The sequence below is a fragment of the Asterias rubens genome, chromosome 3 (genome assembly GCF_902459465.1).
Source record: "Asterias rubens chromosome 3, eAstRub1.3, whole genome shotgun sequence".
NCBI classification, from domain to species: Eukaryota; Metazoa; Echinodermata; class Asteroidea; order Forcipulatida; family Asteriidae; genus Asterias; species Asterias rubens.
In genome coordinates this window covers 18,725,163-18,751,058 of record NC_047064.1, presented here as the reverse complement: position 1 = coordinate 18,751,058, position 25,896 = coordinate 18,725,163, and the positions used below count along the sequence as shown (strand labels likewise).

Below are 25,896 nucleotides of genomic sequence, written 5' to 3'. Positions count from 1 at the left end.
TACGGACGGGAGCATCATTTGTCATCTTCATCAATTACTTATGATACACCTTTTGCATAAGGATTATAGGGCAATCACTCTCACTCATGTCAAACAATGAAGTTTCATAAAACACTGCTCTTTAATTATTTGCATAATCCAAGGGGGTATTAATAGTAGAGATTTAAAACCAAATCAATTTGGAATGCTTTTATTTATGACTATTGTTATCTGATGATTGTATAATCAAATTGTACCTCTTTGAAACAGTCTAATGTTACAGACTTTGTCGGCATGTAATGGAGACTTTAATTCAAAATGAGTTCAGTGTAAGTTTGAATAGAAAATTCTACCAGACCTAATGGCGGCAACTGTATACTGATCATACATCCTACACATTTTGTTTTCCTCCATCCAAAAATCTTACAAATTTCACTTTTTTTATCGAGTATCTTCTGTTAACAAGAGATGAATTATGTGGTGAATTTGAGCCTCAACAATACCTAGACGACAGGGGAGATGTTATCACGCGAACCGTAGACGTCTCTCTACCCATCTCTCGTCTTAAGATACCAACAAGACTAGTCTCGTCATCAAGATAAGGTTTTCAGTAGATAGCCCACGAAAGAACGAGCGTTTTCTGTTCTCGATGTAGACTCGTGGGTTATTATTATTGGGTGATGAATCTCCTTTATTCGCATACGGGTGTGGGTTATCTAAATAAGGTATCAAAGCAAGACGAGTGCTCGTCTTTTAAAGACTTCTGAAATGATAAATTGGATCTTAAAGCTTGTACAGAATTTTTATTTTAAGACATCTCCAGTTTTTTTTTTAGTCTATGGCCTACCAGTATATTATCACCACTGTTTCTGCCCAATATACCAGCATCACATAAATGAAGCCAACAGCCGAACTACTGTGAAAGGCACGATTATATGCATTGGGTGATTTATATTTTGCGACTATTGGACGAACGAAATTCAATGTTTGTTTTGTATAACTCACACATAACTCATCCTTTCATTTGAAGTGTGTTCACCACAAACACAATAGACACGGACAGTTGTTCACCACCACACCCTGAAAAAATACTGGTTATACCTTCCAAAAATTGTACCATATATAACATATTGCTCAAACATGTTTCGAAATATAGAAGGTTACCTGCTTGAAATTGTTTTAAAACATAAACAGCAAAAGTTAGAGGCACTGGACACCTTTTGGTATAAGATGTCAGAGATCAGTATCTTTAATTGGTGTATCCCAGCATAATATGAATAAAATAACACTTTGAGCTCAAATGATCATCGAATAAGAATTATGAGAGATAATTTTGAAAGATAGAAAACACACTGTTTAGATCCCCAATAAAAGGCTTCAAGCCTGAAGTCTTTAAATATTTGAGTGAGAAATTGCCTCTTTCACAAAAACTACATTACTTCAGATGGAGCCGCTTCTCACATTGTTTTAAACTATCAACAGCTCTCTCCATTGCGTGCTACTAGTTGTTATGCTAACAACTATTTTGAGTGATCACCAAAAGTGTCTAGTGCCTTAAGCCATAGTGACATTGTAGACGCAAACAAAAAAAAGTGACTTACTCATTTTCTATATCTTACTTCCACCATGCAAAGTTTCAAATCCTACTTACTCATTGAAGTAATGCGCAACGGTTTGGAACGCTCCATTACGAATGTTCTGCAGCATGTAATTAGGATGCCTGTCTCCAGAGTTATCAATGACGACATCACCGTCGATTCCTTTGAAGTAAAGAACAAAAGGAGACAATTACAACCAGGATCTTAAGGATCTTATTTTAATCGCTGTCTTTTAGAGGTTTTTACTTCAATCTATACATTAACGGGTAGCTATATTATTATTGATTATTTTAATGTGTACTGGAGATTTGTGTCTTCCGGTGACTCCTCTAATCCAATCTAGTTCGTCAACCACTGAGTATAGAAGTTGTCATCAACTCAGAGGTCACTGTTCGTTCACCAACTCGACTGTCAGAAGCTCAATTGGAAAACTCCTTATCCCCCGATGCAAATTGAACACCTTTTATATCAATTGGTAACATAAGTAACTGTTTAGAAATAGTTAAGCCTGATGTTAAGACCCTGCATGACTCCGCTGGGGAAACGTCAGGCCCATTCGCTAATTTTGTGTATCTACCATAGGTCCTTTTGGTTGGTAAGCAGTTTGCAACATTTCGTCATTTCATTTTTTTTTTTTTTTTTTTTTGTAAAACAGCTAGTTTTATTTTATCATCATGATAAACTATCACCAATGCGGTGGTAACACTTCGTCTATCATTGTGAGAAACTGTCATCCAATAAATGGTCCCATTTTAAGTTACAGCATTGGGACAAGATGCGTCTTATCTGACTTTCACTGCGTGCTATCTATGGAGACGCCACATCTGACATCGGTTGAGTTCATTGTGAAGATCTTTGCGTGAAGTTTTACATATATACTGTCAAACAATACCTTCATTTCGTCTAGGGTAATTTTACTTGTTAGCATTTGTCTTCAAATAAAATATGCACCATTCAAATAATATCACTTGAAACCTACGGATGCTTATAAATTGTCTGCAATTGTTTGCTTTCTGAAGATGTTCTCCGAACTCGCTGTGATTTTAGGTCCTAACTTAATAACAATTATATATGTTTGTTGTTGGCAAGGTGTTGTACACATGTAAACATTTTTTGGTGACAGGTTCAAAATGGACCCTTCCCGTGAAATATGCTAATCACATTCACGCATGCGTACAGACCCTGTTGGTTGGCAAACGCCATAGAGTTGTGCAAGACGCGCAGTCGCGTCTGCGTCACGCACCCATTAGCCGTGTACAAAACAGCGTGATGTTCCCTCATTTTGCCAACCAAAATGTTAGTGCGCAGGCGCTATGTGCAATTTACATATTTCATGGGAAGGGTCTATTGTGTATCTCTTGTCAGTAGGGTTTGTATTGTCATCTCGTAAACACTGGCTTTATAAAGACTTCTTGAGTTCATTCAAATGATAAATGACACGAGATTGGAATGCTGTGTATTAAATAACTATAGCACGGTATGATAGCTTGATTGTTGCTTGTATATCGGCCTATATTCGTCGTCTTTCGTTGTTATTATCACCTTTTTAGGACATAATCCAGTCATAATCCGTCTAGACGTACAACAAAAATCGTAAAACTGGAGAATCGATATGCAATGACTTTTGGAAGGTTTCATTCCAACACTTTTGATTATTGTCATTTTGGTCATTCTTACATTAGAAGATAAGTTCATGCACACTTCAAATGTCCCATGGTGGCACCATAGCGACGTGGTGTGGCACAGTGGATAGCACCAGACGCTAGCTCTTGTGTTTATGATCAGAGTGCAGTCAAGTCTCGGTCATGACACTTGTATCCCTAAGCAATACATTTAACCATTATTGATGCGTCCTTCGGATTGTACGTTAAGCCGTTGGTTCCGTGTGTTGTACAATGCACGTAAAATAACACTGTGCACTTCGTCCCGGTGTTCCTGGTTTGATCGGCTGCATCTTGCGCCAAAGCATCGTGTAAACCATAACATGGTGCTATGTAAACGGAAAAGGGTCTCATACTTCAAAAACGTAGCTTCACATGGGCTACCTTGCAGGAAAAATACCGAATGTTGGAGCGCCTTAAGTGTCACCGCCGAGTGTCGGTTTTGAGCGCAGTGCAATAATCTACCAATTTAATTTACCAATAACATGGTGCTACATTTACGTAAAGGGGAAAGGTGTCACACTTAAAAAAACGTAGCTCTACATATTTCGCAGGATAAGGTGCTACAATGCTGTAGCACCTTAAACGTCACCGAGTGACGGATTTTAACACTGTATAAGAATCCACTAATTATAAATCCTGTATCCAAGAAATAGCAGGCGAAAACCCAAGACAACAAGATTACTTCATTCCATGTGAAATTATCACATGAATATCCAAGGTCTCTTGGGAAGATTGAGGTTATTCTGCATCTATAGAAACGGTATGAACACTGGATTTTAATGAAAAGTAAGTCCAATCAAATTGTATTGACTTGAAGGGGAAACTGCTACAAACAGAGGTTACTGATTAATTGAATGGCCATTGGTGTGGAAAGGACATTGGATTAAAAGCGGTTCTGTTTAGAGGGTTTGGGTACTAACGTATTAACGTGTGTGGTCCATTGTTATGTTGTTGTCAGGACCCCACAAGAACCATTCCGTAAGCCCAAACTTTACGTCCACAGATTTACATTAAACTTACAAGGTTAAAAGGTAATTATGGTAGAAGGCTTCCCTTAAAACATTACCTGCTGTGGTGCTGTAGTTTTTGAGAAAATATTACAAACAATTCTCGAAAATAAGTTTTGTTTCAGTGAGATGAAAATTACTTTAGCATGTACAACGGATATACGTGACTCTCCCGAAAACATTGCTCTGTGATTTTCACTTTTTGTTCTAAAGAAATTGACGACTAATGATGTTGAAACTTCTACATGTAAATTAACATGCATCATGTCATATTCAAAAACTTGAACTGCAAAAGGTATCAAAACCCTTTTCAAAGAATTTACCTGAATGTATATACATGTAAACCTCGTTGTAACCGTACAGTGTACTTCCCATAATGTCAATATCACCGTCCTGTTTGTTCTACTTTTTTATTCAGTTCATCCTTTTACAAACTCTACGAAATGTTCAATGAAGTCGAAGGTGTGAAATAGACCTGAGAAGATGGGGAAGCCACAACCTGCAAAATATTGACGCCTCGCTCGTCTTTTGGTGCCAAACATTTAAAGCAAACTTGGAAGCAGGTAAGACATTGTGAAGTGAGGTATAGTGCTTGATGTAAAGAGAGGAAACTTGACGAGTTGTTTATTGTATTTGCTTAATAGTCACGCAGTTTCTTTTATTTGTCGCAGTCGTGCTTGACTTAAAGTGGAGCAGTGATTCTCACGCCCACTCTAATAGATGATACGCTCCAACCTAGGAGTATCATGCTCCATACACACCGAGCCACTTTTACTGATACTGGAGAATAGTATACTGAAAGGAGAAGTTCCAAATAAGCCCTTTTGAAAGTGGCGGACAGAAAAGGGGTGCACTGTTGGTGACGGTATACAGGGACAAACTTATCGAATCTAATAGTAGAGTACCATGATATTATGTCAATGATATTAAGGACAAAAGAATGGTTAACGAACGGGTGGTTTACTGGAGTAAGAGGTGGTAAATGCATTCAGTGTAACGCGGAAGCACGACATGGCAAGGTTGAGAGCAAGCTGCAACAGAGATAATGCAACTATAACAATAGGGTATAATATGGGGTAATTGAGGTAATTTGTGTTTTGAGGAACTGTACACGGTTGGGTTTGCTAATTGTGGAAGACAAATATTCTTCAATTCGAACTGCCTCTAGCTGCCGGGCAACCTCGGTAGTCTAGTTGGTAAGACACTGCTCTAGAATAGCAAGGGTCGTGGGTTCGAATCCCACCCGAGTAACATGCCTGTAATATTTTTTTCACAGGGCTCGGGAAAGTACTGAGTATACAGTGCTAACACACATCGGTGTATGGGTAAAAACCCAAATTAATATTCTTCATCCCCGATGCAAATTTAACATCTATTACAAATATTCTTACTTGGTGTATCCCAACATATAATAACGAACCTGTGAAAATTTTGGCTCAACTGGTGGTCATTAAATTTGCAAAAGAACAATGACAGAGAAAGCACCCTTATTGCATTTCTTTGTGTGCTTGGTGATATCTATTAAAAGGCTTCAGCTGAAATCTTTTGATATTTGAGTGAGAAATTAAACCTTTTTCTCAAAACTATTAGTTCAGAGGGAACCGTTTCTCGCAATCTTTCATACTATCAACAGCTCCCAATAAATGCTCGTTACCAAGTAAGTTGTTATGCTATCCATTATTTTGAGTAATTACAGATAGTGTCCATTGCCTTTAATGCATATTTTTTTTAAATACGTAATGGGGTATCATACCTGTGAAGTTGACGTTGAACATGTATTTGCTGACAACAGCACCTTCAGTTGAGTTGTCTATTGTAAGACTCGAGTTGAGTGCGTGTGCGTAGAGATGTACTGCGTTATACAAAAGGGCTGCCTCAATCGGAACCTGTCAATGGGGGGCAATTATAATTTGTTACATTCACGTAACAATAAAATCGATTCAAACCTCGAAATACATTCGTAGTCAACAGGTCACTATCGTATTGAATTGTATATACATAGAAATGCTAAAAGGTAAATTCAAAGATAATTCATATTATATACATAAAAAAGTAATACATTTACAATAATTATACATGTATTGTTTTAAATGTTGTAAATATGGTATTCGCCTTCGTAATTAATTATGTTATATTATGGTATTGAATAGGATTTATATCCAAGGTTCAGTCAAAAAGTTGTTTTTAAAACCATCAAAGTAATGAATTGAAGGATAATCATGCTTCAATGCACTGGGGATACCTTTAATTGTCAAAGACCAGTATTCGTATTACCCCCGATATGCATCAAATAACAAATATATGAACAATTGGACCTAAATTGGTCATAGTAGTTGCAAGAAAATTGTGAAAGAAAAAAACCTTGTTGCACAAATTGGTGTGCTCTTACGTGCCTGAAGGGGGCTTCATGTTTTAAGTCCTTTAATATTTGAGTGACAAATTTACTTCAGATTTACTTCAGAGGAAGACGTTTCTCACAATGTGCTCAACATCTCTTGCATTGCTCATTACCAAGTAAGTTTTTTATGCTAACAAATATTGTTGAGTTATTACCAACAATGTTCGGTGTTTTGGGGGAATTGTAAAATGTGGTAAATAGTTTGCCTTTACGTGGGAACATACATTAGAATGCCATACACGTCACACGGGGAGACTGTGCCACGCTAACCAATTTGGTCAACGTGTAAAATTAGCCTACTAGGTGTTTTCGCCGCGTCGGCTAATATTCGCACTACAGTTGACTCTAATAATCACAAGGTCGTTTTGACTGGCCTAATTATCTCCTCCTAACAGGAATACTGTTATAAGGGGACAGCAAAACAAAGAACCACAACGCAGAAATGAGATTCAGCACTTCAGAGTATATCTTTAAAGGAACGGCTTGCTCTAGATTTCGAGTTGGTATTTGAAAAGCGTTTGAAACCGTTTGTTATAAAATGCATAATGATTAGAAAGATATTTTAAAATTAGAATGTAAAGATCCACACAAGTATCACTCGAAATTGCGGGGTTTTCCTTCTACCTCTTCGACTAACACGGTCGGCCATTTATGGGAGTCAAATTGTTTACTACCATAAATGGCCGACCGTCTTAGTTCGCAACGTATAAGGAAAACCGTGCAATTTTGAGTGATACTTGTGTGGATCATTAAATTCTACTTTTAAAATATATTTCTAACCATAATATGCATTTTTCAACGGTTTCAAACGCGTTTCAAAGACCAACTCGACCGATCCAAGGCAACGTGTTCCTTTAAAAAGGCAGAATTTGTTTTTATTATACAGTGCTGTTCATAACTACTGGTCGACTGATGCACATGGTACACTTGGAAATTGTCACAAAAAGTTTACTTATGAGTGTGCTTGTGCAGTTGTTTCATTTTGAAGTTGAAAAAATGCTATTGTTGCAACGAATCAAGCTCATTATTTACGGAAATAAACCAAGTAGATCCGAATGGCATTTTTATTTTTGACTTGAGATCAACCTTACACAATGGAATTTCTAACGCGTATATTCGTTCAAACAGTGTGACTGCTTTTATATCCTGAGGTTTTATGAAGTTTCCATGGTTTATAAATACAAAAGTAAAATTTCGAATAATTAATAATGACAGGCTTTCATCTTATGTCGCGGTCACCCCGTCGTTCCACATTATCAGTTATATGAGTTGACTGTTCTTGGCACAGTCTACCCGAGATTTCATCCCTGTGATTGCGAATGCGAAGCGAATTTTAAAGGTAGTGGACACTATTGGTAATTGTAAAAGACTAGCCTTCACAGTTGGTGTATCTCAACATAATGCATAAATAACTAACCTGTGGAAATTTGAGCTCAATCGGTCATCAAAGTTGCAAGATAATAATGACAGAAGAAAACACCCCTGTCACACGAAGTTGTGTGCGTTTAGATGGTTGATTCGAGACCTCAAGTTCTAAATCTGAGGTCTCGAAATCAAATTCGTGGAAAATTACTTCTTTCTCGAACACTATGGCACTTCAGAGAGAGCTGTTTCTTACAATTTTTTTACCATCATCTTCTCTCATTACTTGTCACCGAGAAATGTGTTATGCTTATAATTATTTTGAGTATTTACCAATAGTGTCCACTGCTTTAAACGTCGCATAATTCGCAACGAATGATTCGCAACAGTTGAACTGTTGGCGTATAGAGATATCTTTCTGTGAGTTGCACCTCTAGGAACCCGGTTCCAATTTCGTGGGGTCATTCACGTGGATTGGGGACTCCTTCTGACTCTCTGGAACAAATCTCTGGGGTTCTCCCGCCCACATCTTAAACTGAAACTTCTTTCCGTATCTTCTCGTTATTGTTTGTGTTATTTGTTTATTTATTTATTAATTTATTTGTTTTTTATTTATATATATATATGTATTTTTTTTTTTTTTTTTGGGGGGGGCTAGATTGATTAAAGGCAGTGGACACTATTGGTAATTACTCAAAATAGTTATTGGCATAAAACCTCACTTGGTAACGCGTAATGGGGAGAGGTTGATAGTATAAAACATTGTGAGAAACAGCTCCCTCTAATGTTACGTAGTTTTTGAGAAAGAAGTAATTTTCCACGAATTTGATTTCAAGACCTCAAGTTTAGAACTTGAGGTCTCGAAATCAAGCATCTGAAAGCACACAACTTCGTGTGACAAGGGTGTTTTTTCGGGTGTTATTTTTTTGTTCTACCAATCGAGCTTAAATTTTCACAGGTTTGTCATTTGATGCATATGTTGAGATACACCAAAGTGAGAAGACTGGTCTTTGACAATAACCAGTAGTGTCCAGTGTCTTTAGGTTCGCTTTTCTAGGAATCCTTGGCTTCATGACCAGCCGTCGATTTAATCAAACTCTTCCTTACTTTTAGGATTAATCTTAGGACGAGTTAAGTTCCACATCTGCAGACGTGGGACGCATTGAACCCATCTTCAGTTAGAACGGGTTACTCGTTCCAATTCGAGATAGGATTAATCCTAGCGTTTCGTGAAATCGGCCGCTGAATACATGTCTTGAAATGTCTTATTCTTGGCACATGTCTTGAAATGTCTTATTTTGGCACATGTCTTGAAATGTCTTATTCTTGGCACATGTCTTGAAATGTCTTACTGCTCACTGCGAAACTCGTAAGGCATAACAGTGGTAGGGTTGGAGTGTTGGTATGTTTCCTCACCATCCACCTATAAGACCCTGGTTCACATCACATCTGAGGCACTACGTAGATTGGCATTGCAGTCCTGACTGCGTGGGTTTTCCCTGGAATATTTCGCTGGGGGGGTTTCTCCCACAACTAAAACTTAAACTTCATTCATTCACTGTAAAAAAAAAACCTGTGAAATTTACGGTCCTTTACCTAGCAGCTATGGTGCCTGTTAAATCACCGTAAACTTTACTGTGGAAGTTTTGTAAATTGTGTCTTGAAAAGGTAGTTTTCAAAACTTCCACTAATAAGGTTATTAAGTTCGTTTTTCTGGCAGTCCTTGGCTCACAACCAGACTACATGACATGTATTGTTCTTGGCACAGTTCACTTCGAAACTCATAAGGCATATAAGTGTTCAGGTTGGCGTAGTGGTATCTTTACTTGCCCTCCACCTCTAGGACCCCGGTTCACATCACAATTTGGGGCACACCATGGGAACTAAGTGGAATTGGTGACTGTGTGGGTTTTCCCTGGGTTATTTCTCTGGGGTGTTCCTTCAACATCTTAAACTGACAGTTCCATGTCTTCTCTCTATTTGGGTTTTTTGGAACAGCGATAAAGAAACCCCTTTTTCTGAGAGTTCTTGGCTCACAACCAAATAAATTAAATGAAATAAGTACCTCTCCTGTGAGGTTGCCATCAGGGAAGGCTGTGGAGTTGAAGGGGTGTTGTGACGTCACACTGCGGACCTCTTCCTCAAAAGTCATGTATTCATCCGTCTCTGGTTTAAGATTCTTGACATCTAACAGACCTGTGGGTACAGTACATCAAAATAACAATCATTTTGAACAAAGACAAACTGACTAGAGCTGCAGCCGACTTCACGAAACTCTAGGATTAATCCTATCTCGAGTTAGGACGAGTAACCCGTCCTAGGATGGGTTCAATGCGTCCTAACGTCTTTGGATGCGTACATTAACCCGTTCTAAATCATATTAATCCAAAGTTAGGCAGGATTTGAACCAACGACCTCTGGTTTAGCGTGCTGGCGCTCTACCAACTGAACTTTCTAGTCATATGTTGGCGGGTTTGATATCAGTGTCACTATCTCTGCTCGGGTGCCAGACAGAAGCCATACAACCGTTAGCTGCCATGTAGCCAGGGATCACACCCAGGTGAAATGATGAAATTCAAACTGTCAATCCACAGAAATACATGTCCTAGTTTGTTTTAACTAATTGACACATAACCAAGGGTGGTTTTGTTTTGGTTGCAGTATTTTAAATGAAAGATTAAAACTTTCTCAAATCTGTCAAAATGTTCGGTTCACATCGGCCGCAAAAATCGGACAGAGCATCTTTAACTATAAATTATTACCTGCAGTAAAGAGAATCTGATTTAAGAGAACTGGGTCATGTTGGTAAGAGGTAATGCTTTTGAATAACCACTCCAACAGCGTCAAATTGCCGCACAACATTAATGAAAAATCCATGGTCGACCTTCTTCGTTAAACATCCAGGAGGACGTCTATTTTGCGAGACAAACATTTTAGCAAACGTTTTTTGTTATTAACCTCGATAGTATAGAAGCGCTCCCTTCTGTTTTTATAGATTGGTTGTGACCGAAAACAAACGCTGTGTTTTTATAACTCGTTTTAAAACCACGCAATCTGGTGCCTGACTACACTGTGAACTTCATAGACTACTGTCTTGATCGATCGTCATTGGATCGACTAAAGGTCCTTGTGTTTCGTAGACATATTGTGATGTATTATTTACTTCCAGAAAAACTACCCAATTCACTGTTCGTAAACAAAGTTAGAGCCATTACACACTTTCGGTAAACAGTATTGTCCAAATCCCACGCTTCGTGTATCACAACTTATATAGAAAATAACAAACCTGTGCAAATTTAGGCTCAATCGGTCGAGTCGGGAGAAAATAAAGGGGAAACCCACCCTTGTTTCCGCGCGTTTCGCCGTGTCATGACATATTGTGTTTACTATAAATCCAGAATTCTCGCTATCGAGAATTGATATTGTTTTAATGTTTTCTCAAGAAGTAAAGCATTTCATGGAACAATATTTCAAGAGAAGTCTTTCACCATTACCTTCTGTAAACCCTGTAAATTATTTGTAATTTTGTTTTTTTGTCTGTACCGAAAGGGTCCAATGGCTTTAACAGTTTGCAATTGTATAATGGCTTTAACGCCCGCCAGGCAACGAACATTCCAATGGTATTGGGTTCTAACCCAACTGAGTGTGTCCATGGTGATCTTGTTGAGTGTTGCTTGAAACGTTAACGCGCACTTTAGTCTCGAGTTTAAATATTGTGTAATGTATTTTATTCATTTTAGTATCGTATACTTTCAGGTGGTGGACCTAATGTACGTGGACGTCAAATGAGATGGCGGCTTAAAGACGCTGGACACTATTGATAATTGTCAAAGACCCTCAACATATGCATAAAATAACAAACCTGTGAAAATTTGAGCTCAATAGGAGACTTTCCAACGCTAGGCGGCAGCAGACATACCGGGTAAATTTCCATTGTTTACGTAGTTCTGAACATGCGCATAATTCTGAGAACAATGGATTTACCCGGTAAGTCTGCTGCCCTCTATCGTCCCAGAAAGTCTCCCATTGGTCGTCGACGTTGCGAAATAATAATAAAATGAAAAGAAAAAAAAAACTTGTCACATGAAGTTGTGTGTATTCAGATGCTTGATTTCGAAACCTGAAAATCTAATTCCAAAGGTCTCGAAATCAAATTCGTGGAAAATTACTTCGTACTCGAAAACTACGTTAACCCCTACTTCAGAAAGTGAGGGAGCCGTTTCTCACATCGTTTTATACCATCAACTAAGTAAGGTTTCTTGTCAATAACTATTTTGAGTAACTACCAATAGTGTCCACTGCCTTATAGCCGCAATCTCAAAGGTAAACCAATAATGCAAAAATGGAAACGCACAGATTTGTACGCACGGCGCAGAGTATTAGCCAATAGAAAAAAAACCTGCTTTTTACATCTAGGTGAGGGCGCTCTACTCAAATGACGTCACGTGATCTTGTCAAAACCGTGTCTTCGGCACCGGCTTTATTGCCTCGTCTGCACGTATGAAAGCCCCGAACTATTGTTTTATATCTTTTTATAAAGTATGTCGTTTATCTGCAATTGGGTTATTATTCTCATTTGGGTACCCAAAATAATATCCCTTTGTCAACCTCGTTTTCATGGTTATACAAATTCACCGCGCCTTTCGTCCCAACATGCTGTACTCGATCCCAGTAAAGAGGCAATACAGTGATGAGGTGGGAACGACATTGATTGTACCTTCAAATGCCTCTATTGCTTCGGCATCCTTGCCATCTCCCGCTAGCCGCCCGTTTAAAGTAATCTCCATGGTAAAGAAGGCGTAGCTCCCATCCATCATACCCAAGTCTTTTGCGTCCAGTAGGAAGTTGCGCACGTCGGCCCCGTAGGCAATCACTATAAACACTGCAAAAGAGAGATCAATCAGGTTATAATCTATTATAATTTAACCATGCAAAAGGCCAAATATAAATAAAAACATGTTAGCCGTCCCTGCCCACTTCATTTTTAGAGGCAGCCTGCTTTATTTTGTTTTACCTTTTTTTGTTATGCCTTTTCTTTTACGAAAGGGAAAAAAGGTATATTTTATTTCAGACGAAAACAGCTTATTTTTAAAAACAGCACAGTCGGTCGTCTTTAAACATGTGTCGGGCGACTATTTTGAAGAAAAAAAATCAAAGGCCCTCCCCCTTACTTTTCTTTAAAAAGGAGGAGGCTCAAACATTTTCCTTTTTTAGGCCTCCTAATAGACTCCCTCAAAAAGAGATGTTAGAACTCTTGTTTCAATATGCATTGTAGATTTTATAACGAGGATGTATGCATGCCGCATTGAATGGTATATAGAGGGACCATAAACAAGACAGATCTTCCGGTAGGTAAAACCAGGCAGGCGCCGGTCGCTATGAACGATTCGACGTGGAGTCTCTCTAAATGACATTTAATTATAAGTTAAGTACGTGTGTCGTAATTGATTCAGAACTCGTCTTAAACACGAACTTAGAGTTGGTAAAGTTGTTAATACACGTAAACCTAACTGCCCACCAACATGGTGAGCGTGGCATTAGTCGCCGCGTGTGACGCGCGTGCAAGGGGTCAATAGGAGACTTTCCAACGCTAGGCGGCAGCAGACATACCGGGTAAATTCCCATTGTTTACGTAGTTCTGAACATGCGCATAATTCTGAAAACAATGGATTTACCCGGTAAGTCTGCTGCCCTCTATCGTCCCAGAAAGTCTCCCATTGGGACTTTATCTATCACCGTGTGTCTCAAAACAAACTGTACACTTTTAATCTCGCTGCCGAATAAAACAAATTATGATTCTGGTGAAACAGGTGTAGTGCATCGATAGCTTATGGGCTCAACTTTTATATGACACCAACAAGTCCGTAAATATTTTTTTGGGGTTGAGCACTGATCACTGAAGAATTAGTAGCCGACATCTTGGATTGAATTTTGTAAGCTTCAAAGGACTAACCTCTCATAAATCGTAAAACCAATTCCTGACATACCCTTTACACAAGTGAGCAGAGCTTACCCAAGCAAGAATTGTTTACAGACTAGTTGGTGCCATATGAACGTCGAGTCCATAAGCTATCCTTACATATAAAACTCTCCCCCCCCCCCTAGAATCATATACTTTTTATTCGGCAGCCATTTCAAAATTGTATAGTTTTTTTTTGTAGACACTCTGTAGAAAAAATGGATGCATCGTTTAATTGATTATGGCCTTGCCGCCCCTATCAAAAAACCAAGATAATTATTTTCACTTTAAGAAGATAAAAAGGTTTAAAAAAAACACTCAAGCTTCCAGGATATCATCCGTCATGTACTGATGTAGATTATGTCAACCCATGATATCCATTAAGGTGATTATATTGCCTAAAAGCCTCATAATGCGTCCAGAAAAATGGGGGAAAAAATGAACCGGATAAATTAAAATGTTCTAGAATCTCATATAACAATACGCTCCGTAACTTGATTAGTGTCTATGGATTATGTATGACATGACAGACCAGGGCTTTATAAAAATTAGTCTTTCTAGCGGCTCGTTGTCTCGTTATGTGTTGCTACCACCGTTGTTATTCTAATTAAACACTAATTTGCGAGCTGGTTTAAGAAATGAGTCAAAAAACGTTAACGCATCGCCACCCGGATTAAGGGGAACACGCGAATAAAGGGAAACCCAGTTTAGAATCAACACAAATCTGCACCGTTTCCATTTCACAACTTAGAAAACGTATCAAACGTTCACAGGTGACTGTTTTGATATGTACTTTTTAATCCAGGTTCAAAGAAATGAGTCACACAACCCGTACGTGAAACTTTGTATAACAAAGTCCACAATGCATTCCTTCCCTCGTAATCTCAAAAGGTCTTTTGCACGGGTTTTCAAAGAGGGCAATTATTACTACAATCAAACACATGACCTTATCACCAGTGTAACACAGCCCCGACCCACTCCAGTGAGGCAACGGGTATTGTTGACGAGAGTTTGATCGCGTACGGCTTTTGCCTTTTTGTAGGGTACGGGTTTTGTTCGCTTCGTTATTTCTAAACGCAACAAACCTGAGCAAGTTCCGTCCTCCAAGCTCCGTAGTCTTATTTTGTGAGAAACTGATCTCATTTCCACCATGCAAAGTTTCAAATCCTACTGATCTTTAGTTGTAACCATTCGTCAAATTTTGTTGCCGCAAGTTCGCAAGTGCGAGTAGGCCTACATGAGTATAGTGTGAATACAAACAGTGTTTGTTTTCCAAAGTTTAACTTTCTTCTATACAATCCTTATAAGATTGTTGTGGTGTTATTTTCATTCCTTTTCTATACTCAAGTTAACGTAGGTCTACTTCTTTATTGTTGTCTCTCCTGCTCTTATTCCATCAAAGACGGAATTGACCTTGACTTTGTAAAACTTTGACTAACGATATTACAGATTCATTTCAGTTGATGGCTTGTCAGAGTATATTTTGTTGAGGAAGCCGATGATAGGTCTAAATGCACTGACAACCACGACAGAGGATGTCAGTGCGGATCTCCTAAGTGAATTTACTCAGCGGACTTAAAAGCTTCCAAGAACTACAATTGGTTACATGTCCAAAGTGAAAAGCCAAGGGAATTGCAAATTATACATTATCTGTCATATTTTTATACGTGTTCCGGTTTACAAGATAATGCACTGCACCAGTTGTATTAAAACACCTGTCAAAGTGATGATGGTCGAATGTTCTCCAATGAACAGACAAAACTAATCAGCCATCTTTGAAAACAGTAAGAGACGTCCTAGTTTTGTCTTTTAATTTGAACTTTGTTTTTCAGTTTTGTGTTCAGTAGCTCTCCACATTTTGGCATGTATAGCCATTACAGATTGTCAATGTCAAGATTGCAATGCCCAAAACCTCACAAGTGAAACAGAGAAACTAATCAACCATCCTTAAAAAAAGGTTAGTGATGTCAAAAGTTGTCCTTCTTTTAATGTGATTGTTGTCAACTTGGTGTAAGTTAAGTCACCACATTTGGCATGTGGCCATTAGAGATTGTCCGTGGATGGATGGCAATCGAGTTGTCAATAAAACATTTTAAAATACGAGTGCATATTTCTGTCATTCTGAATGTCCAGTGCACCGGACGTCTGATATTTTTCTGGAACAAAAATAGATTTATTAGAGTTACTAAATCCAGGGCCCAGTTTCAAAGAGCTGCTTAAGCATAATTGTATGCGTAGCAACTTTCTGGTAAGCAAACATAAGCAGGATACCTGTCACAGCAGAATTGTATGCTTAAAGGAACATTACAGACTTGGTTTTGCTAGCAAAAATGTTGCTAGCAGTGTAAGCACTTTATGAAGTCCATCATATATACACAAACTGACAAACCTGTAGAAGTTCGAGATCGATCGGCCATCAGGGTCACGAAAGAATTTTAAAAAACCGATAACAAACTTTGCATTGCATCGATGCCAAACCAAACATGAATAAAACGCTCCCTGAGCGATAAACTCCAAACGCGAAACTAGATTATTTATTTCTCATCAAATATGAAATTTGACCGTGTAAGTTTTATGTAAATATGTGATCTTCACGAGTTTGTTTCTTACCAATTATGTATAACGTTCCTTTAAAGGAACACGTTGCCTTGGATCGGACGAGTTGGTCTAAAGCTTTTGAAACCGTTTGTTATGAAATCAATTGCTTAGAAAGATGTTTTAAAAGAAGAATATAATGATCAACACAAGTATCACTCAAAATTGCACGGTTTTGCTTATACGTCGCCAACTATCACGGTCGGCCACTATTTTATGGGAGTCAAAATTTTGACTCCAATAAATGGCCGACCTTGTTTATCAACGAGGTAAAAAGTAAACCACGCAATTTCGAGGCATATTTGTGTAGATCATTGTATTCTACTTTTACAATATCTTTCTAACCAGATGCATTTATAACAAACGGTAATTTTATAACAAACGGTTACAGACGCTTTTTATAGACCAACTCGTCCGATCCAAGGCAACGTGTTCCGTTAAGATCTTTCTGGTAAGCAAAATAAGCAGGTATGCCTGTCACAGGCTGTGCATGTGGCATAGTATTTTAGCTGGTAACATTATTCTGGTAAACATAACGTTGTTGTGCTTAGCTACTTTGTCTGCCTTTAAGCAGCTCCATGAAATTGGATCAAGTGGTGTGGAAGGCCCACTCGTTCAGTCCTGTATACATGTGTTGGAGAACTGCTCGCATAACTTAGTACTTTATAGTACCTGTTACTCGCCTGACAATGACAAACACTTGACTAAATCGACTGGGTAAAACTTGAAGCTGATCACAAAATCAATTAAAACGATTGCAAAAAAAAGATACAAGCCAGAACAAAGTGTTTAATGAGTAGTTCTCTTCATCAAAGGCTCGAGGCGAGCACACGATTTTTAAGTGACTAACGGAGCCAGAGCTTAAGCCAAAGCCTATACATTGTGTACATGTGTATGCCTAGTGTGTGATTTCGAAAGAGACCAACGTACTTTCGTACATCATAATGGGAATGTTTCCCAACAGATTAAAAGTGCTCGTTCAAGTCTTTTTTTAACACAAAACAACATAATCAGTTATTAATCACACAAGAAAAGGATCTGTTTGTCAGCATGGTGACACCATTATTGATTTCAGGTCCAGACAGTGTGCTGACCAATCAATTTAGGTCTAGGTGCTGCCAGCTTATGCTTGCTTTATTGATCCCACATTCAATAATTGTTTATGGGTTATAATATTTAAGGGAAATTTCAGTGAACTTTTCCTCCTGATACGTCAGAAGTACAGTAACAAGTTTTTTTTGTTTAGGGGGATGTTCGTTTGTTTCTTTCTTTGGGTGTTTTCTGTTTCTTTTGCTCGTTCAAATTTTCAACAATGTTGTCAGTTGCCTCACTTGGTTCAATTTTGTAAAACTCCTGTTTCTGAAGAAAAACAGTGAGACGATTTAATGTTAAATCTCTTTAAAGGCAGTGGACATTATTGATAATTACTCAAAATAATTATAAGGATAAAACCTCACTTGGTGACGAGTAATGGGGAGAGGTTGATGGTATAAAACATTGTGAGAAATGGCTCACTCTGAAGTGACATATGTTCCGAGAAAGAAGTAATTTTCCACGAATTTGATTTCGAGACCCCAGATTTAGAATGTGAGGTCTCGAAATCATGCATCGAAACGCACACAACTTCGTGTGACAAGGGTGACTGTTTTTTCTTTCATTATCATATCGCAACTTTGATGACCAATGTAATGGAGCTCAAAATGTTCACAGGTTTGTTATTTTAAGCATATGTTGAGATACACCAAGTGAGGAGACTGGTCTTTGGCAATTACCATTGTCCAGTGTCATTTAATATATAATAAGGAAATGTCAGCTTTCCACTGAATTATTTGTCAAATGTTCCCATTACATGTAGCGTTTTTGCTTTATTTCTTAAATTTATTTAATTATTCATTTATGTTTGTTTGTTTGTTTTTAATTTCACAATAGCAACACATGGTAATGAGCCTTTAAGAAAGAATCAGCTACGGTCGAAACGTCAGTTCATTACCTTTTTTAAAAACATTTTTGTTCTTTTGGCTGATTTTTGATTAACAGTTTGCAACTACCAATTTTCTCGAAAACGAAACTCACCCAGCTTGGTATTGCTTTGGCGGTATTTTGTGCAGCTATTTCCAACGATAACACACAATACGACTATTTTCTATGTTATGAAAACGGTTTCGCCCTTATCATAATTAATTGACTTTTCAAATGAAAGCAATAAAAAATACATACACACGGTATCATTATGCGTTAAAACGATTTGAGAACAAAGCACAGTATATAATGATTTACCGTGAGCATGGGGGATACCAACGTGTGCTGGAAGATCATACGCACCGTGTCATACTGATGGTGTTTGATGCAGTACTGGCAATACCAAAAACAAAATATTTTCATATCTGAACCTTACTCAAATAAAATATTAACTTAAAAACTGACTTGGTAACTAGCATTGGAGAGCTGTTGATATTATAAAACATAGTGGGAAACGACTCCCTGTGAAGTAACGTAGTTTTTGAGAAAGAGGTAATTTCTCGACTGAAATGATAAAATACGTCTAGCTAGAAGTATTTTATTCCTATCTGAAAGCAGATTCGTCCAATAAGGGTGTTTTTTTTTTCAATTGAGCTCAATTTTCACAGGTTTGTTATGTTATGTATATGTTGATATACACCAAGTGAGAACACTGGTCTTTGACAAATACCGATAGTGTATCTTCCCTTTAAGTTGTATACCCATTGCTTTATTTCAGTACTATATACTGTTTACCTCAGAAACATGATGTAACCAAGTAGAATTTAGCTTGCATGGGGGCCCAAAGAAGTGTCCAAAGTCTCTTCGTACCTTGCAAAAGGTACCAAAGTGTCCAGGGTTCAAAGTGGGCAAGGCACGACGTGCCCTGACACTTCGAGTTCGAGTGCCCGAGTATCATGTATTCTGATATCCGGGGGAACGAAATCCAAAACTTGGTACCAATTCATTGGATCTCCAAGTAGATTCTGAGTACTTTATACTTTCTAAATGATGCAGAACGAGGTGAACAAACATTCCCCCCGTCCTTTTGACTAGTGTTGTAGACGACAATGTGTGCTTGGTATGTTACCCATCTTGCGCACACAAATACATTATAGACTAATTACATTTCATTTCCCGTAGCTCTATTATTTTATTGATTTTCTTAAAGCACATACATATTGGCGTGTCGTGGCTGAGAGGTTAATACATCGGACTCGCGTTCTGGTTGATAAGTCATCAGGGTGTAGGTTCGAATCCCTGCCATGACACTGACGGTGTGCTTGAGCAAGACACTTCACTATAATTGCTTGTCTCCACCCAGGGGCAAAATGGGTACGTGTGACTACGTGATGGCAAAGATGGTTCTTGTGACTGATTCAGCTTAGTGCGTTTTGGCAGCACAGGCTGTATACCGGCCAGATACATTAGATAGTTTTGGGATGAAATAAATGCCACAGTGACCAGGGAAAATAGCTTGCGAAACGCAATGATAATTCTTAAGAAACGTGCTATATAAGAGCTGACATTATTATTATTATTCTTGTAGAATGAAAGTGGTACTTTGACTACGGGTACTTAAAATCGTAGCCCGAGTGTATTTTCGGTAAGAGTACTTTGCTAGCCTGGTACGTGTACAAGTGGGAGTACGGTAAAAAGGTCAACAGTTACTCTCGAGTACGAAGTAACTTGTGTATGATATTTTCTTTACAAAGTGAGTTGGGTAAGAAGTGACTTGGGTACGAAGTGACCGACATCGAGTAAGATCGTTACCCGAGTATGACTTATTCAGCACTTTAACAGCACCACCGAACCCAGGTCATTTTGTATAATATTGGCCTAAGTCGATGTTCATCTGTATCCAAAATGTTAAGACAATGTGCCGCCGCAAACAGTTTCAAAATCCCCCGTGCAAAAAATTTGAATCACACAAAAACACCGTGAATAAGTTTCTGAAATGTTCAAACTTTAAACTCGGTGAAAAACTTGAAAGATACCGACCTCTTGAATCATCCTTTGCAGCCTTCAACTGTTTGTACTTATTCTCTGCCTCTCGCTGAATGCTCACCAAATTCGCCTCTGCAAGTTTCTCCAGAGGTTCAAACTGATTAAAGATGGCCACGGTGATGTTATTCTCCTCGAAGTCCGTCTTTAAGATCTGTGCCGTCAGAGACCAGAGATGGTGTGAGGAGTAGATGATCGCAACCCTGTCGTAGTTGAAGTTCTTCATGATCGCCGTGAAGAACGGCGCGCTGAACTTGCTCGGGGAAGCGGTGCGGGCGAACGTCGGGTACGTCTCCTTCTGGGAGAGGGTATCTGAGGTGCATCCCCACGAGACAACCGGGACTTTCCAGTGAGCAGCAAGTATTCCACCGGGCTCGCAGATGATGCTGCACCCCGGGCCGATGTACGCGTCCACGGGCCGGCCGAACTCATTCTCGTCGGTGTGCAGGTCGCTAAAGACCGGCAGGCCGACTTTCGTCTCGCAGTTTGTATTTTTCCAGACGAAGTCGAGTTGGTGGCCGGCAGCGTGGATAGCCCCGTACCTATGCCTCCCTATATCCGAGTTGATCTCATCGATGGCTATCTTCGCCGCCCCACCACCCCGTGAACCGACGGGATTTGCCCCTTCCCACTGGAACAACAGCCCCAAGTTGATTGTCCTCGGTGTACACAAATCAGCAGAGAGAACCATAGTCCAGAAACACACAAACAGCGTTCGAATCCATCGAGTCATGTCTGTTTTCTGCATTTAAAATCAAATTACTCGTTTTTTGTACACGTTGAAATCCAGTGTTGCACATGTACACGCCAGGCTTTATAGTGTAATGCTGTATCGTATTACAAGACAGCCGTATTAAAATGTGGAGTGGCAACAACCATGTAGGTCTGTCTCTTGCGGCGACACTGCGTATGCGAAACTCAATTTCTCTCTCGCCAGTGAATGACCATAAATTCCTAATTCCGCATCACACAGTGCCCATCACGGACGCATAGATACATCACTCTGCATCACTCTGCATCAACAGTGCACACACACGGACGCAACCGATATTCGACGCAGCGATCTAACACACGCTTAATTTTTAAAGACGTCTCTCGTATCCACACCATCGATGAGTTCGTTCTCGCCGCACTTCAAATCTGTTAGTGACTGACAACAATTCCGTACACACTTTCTATTTCGAAGTGCTTGTCAATATTGACCGAGAAAGGTCCCGGTGCGACATTTTGTTTCGGTCGAGGTCGCCATAGCAAAGCAGCACAGACTCTTTTTTTTTAGTTTTCTTTTTTTTAGTTTGGAACAGTCTAATGCCCAACAGGTTGTTCCCCGATTCGGTTGGGCCAAGTAACAAAAAATGCCGGTTGATCGTCCGGATGTTTTCAATTTAAGGAGGACGAGTGCCTTTTTTTCTATTGTTATAATTTTCTTTCAAAGGTGGTCGCCAAACATTTTTATTCAAACTGCTGGCCACCAATTCTTCAGTTTATCGTCACCACACAACTTGTAGTTACAAGTTCTTATAAGATAGTAAGTTTAACGAGAAAGGTACAGAAAATAATGTCTTTAAAACAAAAAGGTTTAAAAAAAGAAAAGAAAATTGCGGCCTCAAAAAGGGATAAGGGAGGGGACGATCAACATTTTTTTTTTTTTTTGCCTTAAGCCCAACAGGTTGTTCCCCGATTCGGTTAACTGAACTCTGGAAAAGGGCTGATTTGTGAAGGAGACTCTTTGTCAGGATGGATTTATATCTCAATTACTTTTGATTCCATCTTTGTGTGTGTGTTGCGGAGTCATGGGGGTCTTCCATGGACTATGGTTGGTGTAACTGTAAATCAGCCGTGACCGTCCCTTTCTGATAATTAAACTGAAACCTTCCCTTTGTGAGAACACATCCTCCTCAAGCAGACTAATTCTGATCAACCTGATCGGTTGTTGTTGTTGTTATTGTTGTTGTGTTGTTTTTGTTGTTGCGGGTGGTGGCTGTTTAATAGGGGGGGATACAGAGATTAGTGGTACGTTAAGAATTCAACAATGTCATAAAACACAAGTTATTCGTTCTCTACACTGGCTACGTATTCTCAAACGGATTCAGTTCAAAATTGTGTCCTTGTTTACAAAGCACATGGCCTCGGTCCCACATACATCAATAGTCTCATTTCACAAAAGTTGCCTTCTTCATCCATGAGCCTTCGACCAACATTCACCTTCGACTTTTCAATGGCCACACAAGAATACCCGCTATGGTCAACTAAGAGCATTCTCAGTAGCTGCACCAACTAGCTGGAACAAGCTCCCTCTTCACATCCGATAGTCATTCTCAATTGGCTCATTCAAGACTCAGCTGAAAACACATATTTTCAGACAATTTTAAACGGCTTTGAAACGCCTGTGGAAAGCGCTATACACATGTGTATGGTTTTTGTATAGGTTCCTCGTCTTTGTAACACATGTTAAAACCATGGACCATACGACAAACCACCTTAAAACCCATCCGAAAAAGTTGGGATTTTTGTTCACCATGGATTTTTTTCTATTTCGTCATTGTTCATCAACAATTTTAACCAGGTCATTTGTTTTGTGAAGCAAATAAAAAGAAAAAAGTACATTTTCTCAAACAGTTCAACAGCCCTTCTTTTTTCGTATTACACAAGATCAATTTGTAGCGTTTGCGTTGGTTACGTGGTGCTACGGAACTATTTATCATCTTGCGCGGCGGTTTAATTTATTCAAGGACGCCAATGTCGCAATGCTTTTAAATAAAACAAAATTAACGTGCAAATTAAAAGGTTCCGTTGTTGCCCTGTCACGTGACTCTACTTTACTTTAAATTAATAACACGTAACCATTCATGGCGGGTGAATACATTATCTGCTCTCACTGAACAATTGAGCAAGCATGCATCATTAAGTCACTGTCCTTTTAATGTCTTTCTTTTATATTATAATTTTGTTCTGTCATTTTTTTTTTAATAGAGTAGGCTTAGATTTTTTGATAGACGATGGTATATTTTTTTAAGGTAAACATTTTGTCTTCAGAGCAGCCAAAATTATAATTGTTGGCAGTAATCATGTTTAAAAGAGCCCGGGTGCATAGTGTAGTGTGAGTTCCTAATAATGTTATGCATTACGCTTTCCTTGGATGACGGTAGAATTTTTTTTTTTTTTTTTTTTTTTTTTTTTTTAGAGCAGCTCGATTGTTATAAATCCTCGGTCAGTAACACTTTAAAGATAGGCTGGGATGCAAAGTGTAGTCTGGTTTCTTGTAATGTTATGAATTGTCGCTTTAATTGACCACTGGTTTACTGGGAAACTAAACCAAAATGTCCGCTACAACATGGTTGAATTAGCAAGGGTGTACCCCACCCGATAAGCAGAAAACAGAGCTTCGAGCCTCTAAAATGTTTGTGTAGGCCCTCGAAATATTAGACAGGTTCGAGAGCCTAGGAAAGGGATACAGTGTTAAATGTTGCCAAATCGTGACCTAGGGGTTGTTGACCTCCAACTTGAGGTATTTCGGATGACATAGGCCCTGAAATAAATGGTCCTATTTGCTGGGATGTGAAGGGAAATTTTTCAAGATTGATGTTCTGACGTTTGGAAAGTTTCACTGGTTTATGGTTTATGGGTTGTTTTTTAATGAATAACTCGACGGGCACTGGGACATCTCATATTAAAATAAGTCCATTAATAATTTCCCATATACTGTAAAACGCTGTGAGACTTCTGAGTATTGTTCGTGTCCTTTGTTTTCTTTTAATTTTGCTCTGCATGCTCAAGCAGTGTGTTTAAACATGAAAGTTTCCTATGCCGAACACTAGCTGTTGATACACACTTGACACGGTTTAAGAAGGTACGAAGTGACTCTGGACACTTCGTACCAAATTTGCAAAACTATCCGTCCCTCCTAAAAATTCGGGATTTCTGCTTCGTGTCGAGAAGGTCACGCCGAAGTGACAAACATTTTGCGAAAATTTCATAGTGACCCGGTGGTACGAGGTGTCCAGGGCCCAATTTCATAGAGCTGCTTAACGGTAGGCAAATGTTCGTGCTTACTGTAGCATAATAATATGATAGAGTGTAAATGTAAATCACAGGTCACATATCACGAAAATTAGGCGGCCATTGCGCGTTAATCTTTGCTTTGTATTGTTACGTCATTAATTTTCGTGCAGTAAGCGCCGAAATGTTAGCCTAGCCTATTCGTGTGCTTCTTGCAGTAAACACCAGCAGACAAAAATGGGCGGCCATTTTGCGTGTTTACCGTGGATTTGCATTGTGACGTCATTTAATTTCGTGCGGTAAGCACCGGAAGGTTAGCATGCATTTTCGTGTGCTTACGGTAAGCAGCGCTATGAAAATGGAAATTGCACAGTAAGCACAGAATCCGCATTATTAAATTGGGCCCATTTTAAGTGGAAACGATACAAGTTGCACTGAGAATGGAGGGTTTTACCTCCATGTGCTGACATGCAATAGTTGCCTGCTAAATATGCTACCACCAGACTAATTTGCATCGTTATGGTGCTGTCTTTTGTTAACTCGTTTGGGAGCAAGGCCTTTTTCTAATGTTCAGTAAAGCACGCTTGCTATTGTATGACTCGTTAGGTATACAGCCACCACTGCTAGCTGGGAAGAGAATTACAATAGTTAAGGACCCTCGTGGGTTAAGTGATAAAGGTAAGGTACCAGTCTAATGAACTCCACCATCCATTGTGACAGCGTCTGTTTAGAAAAAAACGTCCATCGGGGCGTAACAATCACAAAAGACGGCGTGCATTTTATGAAAAGAGTTTGTACTAAATAAAATTACCGGCACTTGACACTAATGGTATAGTTGCTAAAAATAGTTGTTGGTATAAAAATTCACATGGTAGGCCTAACGAGCAAATGAGAGCTGTTGATAGTATATAACACTGTGAGAAACGGCTCCTTCTGATGAAACGCAGTTGTTGAGAAAGAGGTGATTTCTCACTCAAATAATAAAAGACGGCTGAAGCCTTTTATCAATTAGTATGCATCTGAAAGCACACAAAGTTGTGCAACAAGGGTGTTATTTTTGTCGTTAAATTATTCTTTTGAATGACTAACGTAGCCAAAATGTTCGCAGGTTTGTTGTGTTATGAATTTGTGTCTTTGACAATTACTAAAGGTGTCAATGCCTTCAGTAACGAGAGCATTATAAAACACGTCATTCATGTGACGCAAATTCGCCTATTGTAATTATAAGTTAATCCATCAGGGTTTAGCCTGACAAGCTTCTGTAATTGCGTTATCAGCCCTAAGTTGTTCTTGCAATAAAGGGCTGACAATCTATGAAAAACTGACAAAGTAG

At 38.9% G+C, this 25,896-nt stretch overlaps 1 protein-coding gene across 1 annotated transcript in view; it reads right to left on the bottom strand.

Annotated features, from left to right (window-relative positions):
* Positions 1-21,766, bottom strand: part of LOC117288159 (atrial natriuretic peptide receptor 1-like) — a 62,243-nt gene extending 40,477 nt beyond the window's left edge. The window contains exons 1-5 of the mRNA XM_033768880.1: positions 20,562-21,766; positions 12,726-12,890; positions 10,074-10,204; positions 6,002-6,134; positions 1,631-1,739 (exon numbers count right to left, since the gene is read on the bottom strand). Coding sequence (XP_033624771.1) covers positions 1,631-1,739; positions 6,002-6,134; positions 10,074-10,204; positions 12,726-12,890; positions 20,562-21,312 — 1,289 coding nt within the window. The 5' untranslated portion in view covers positions 21,313-21,766. The remainder of the gene's footprint in view (positions 1-1,630; positions 1,740-6,001; positions 6,135-10,073; positions 10,205-12,725; positions 12,891-20,561) is intronic.
* Between the last annotated feature and the right edge of the window lie 4,130 nt (positions 21,767-25,896).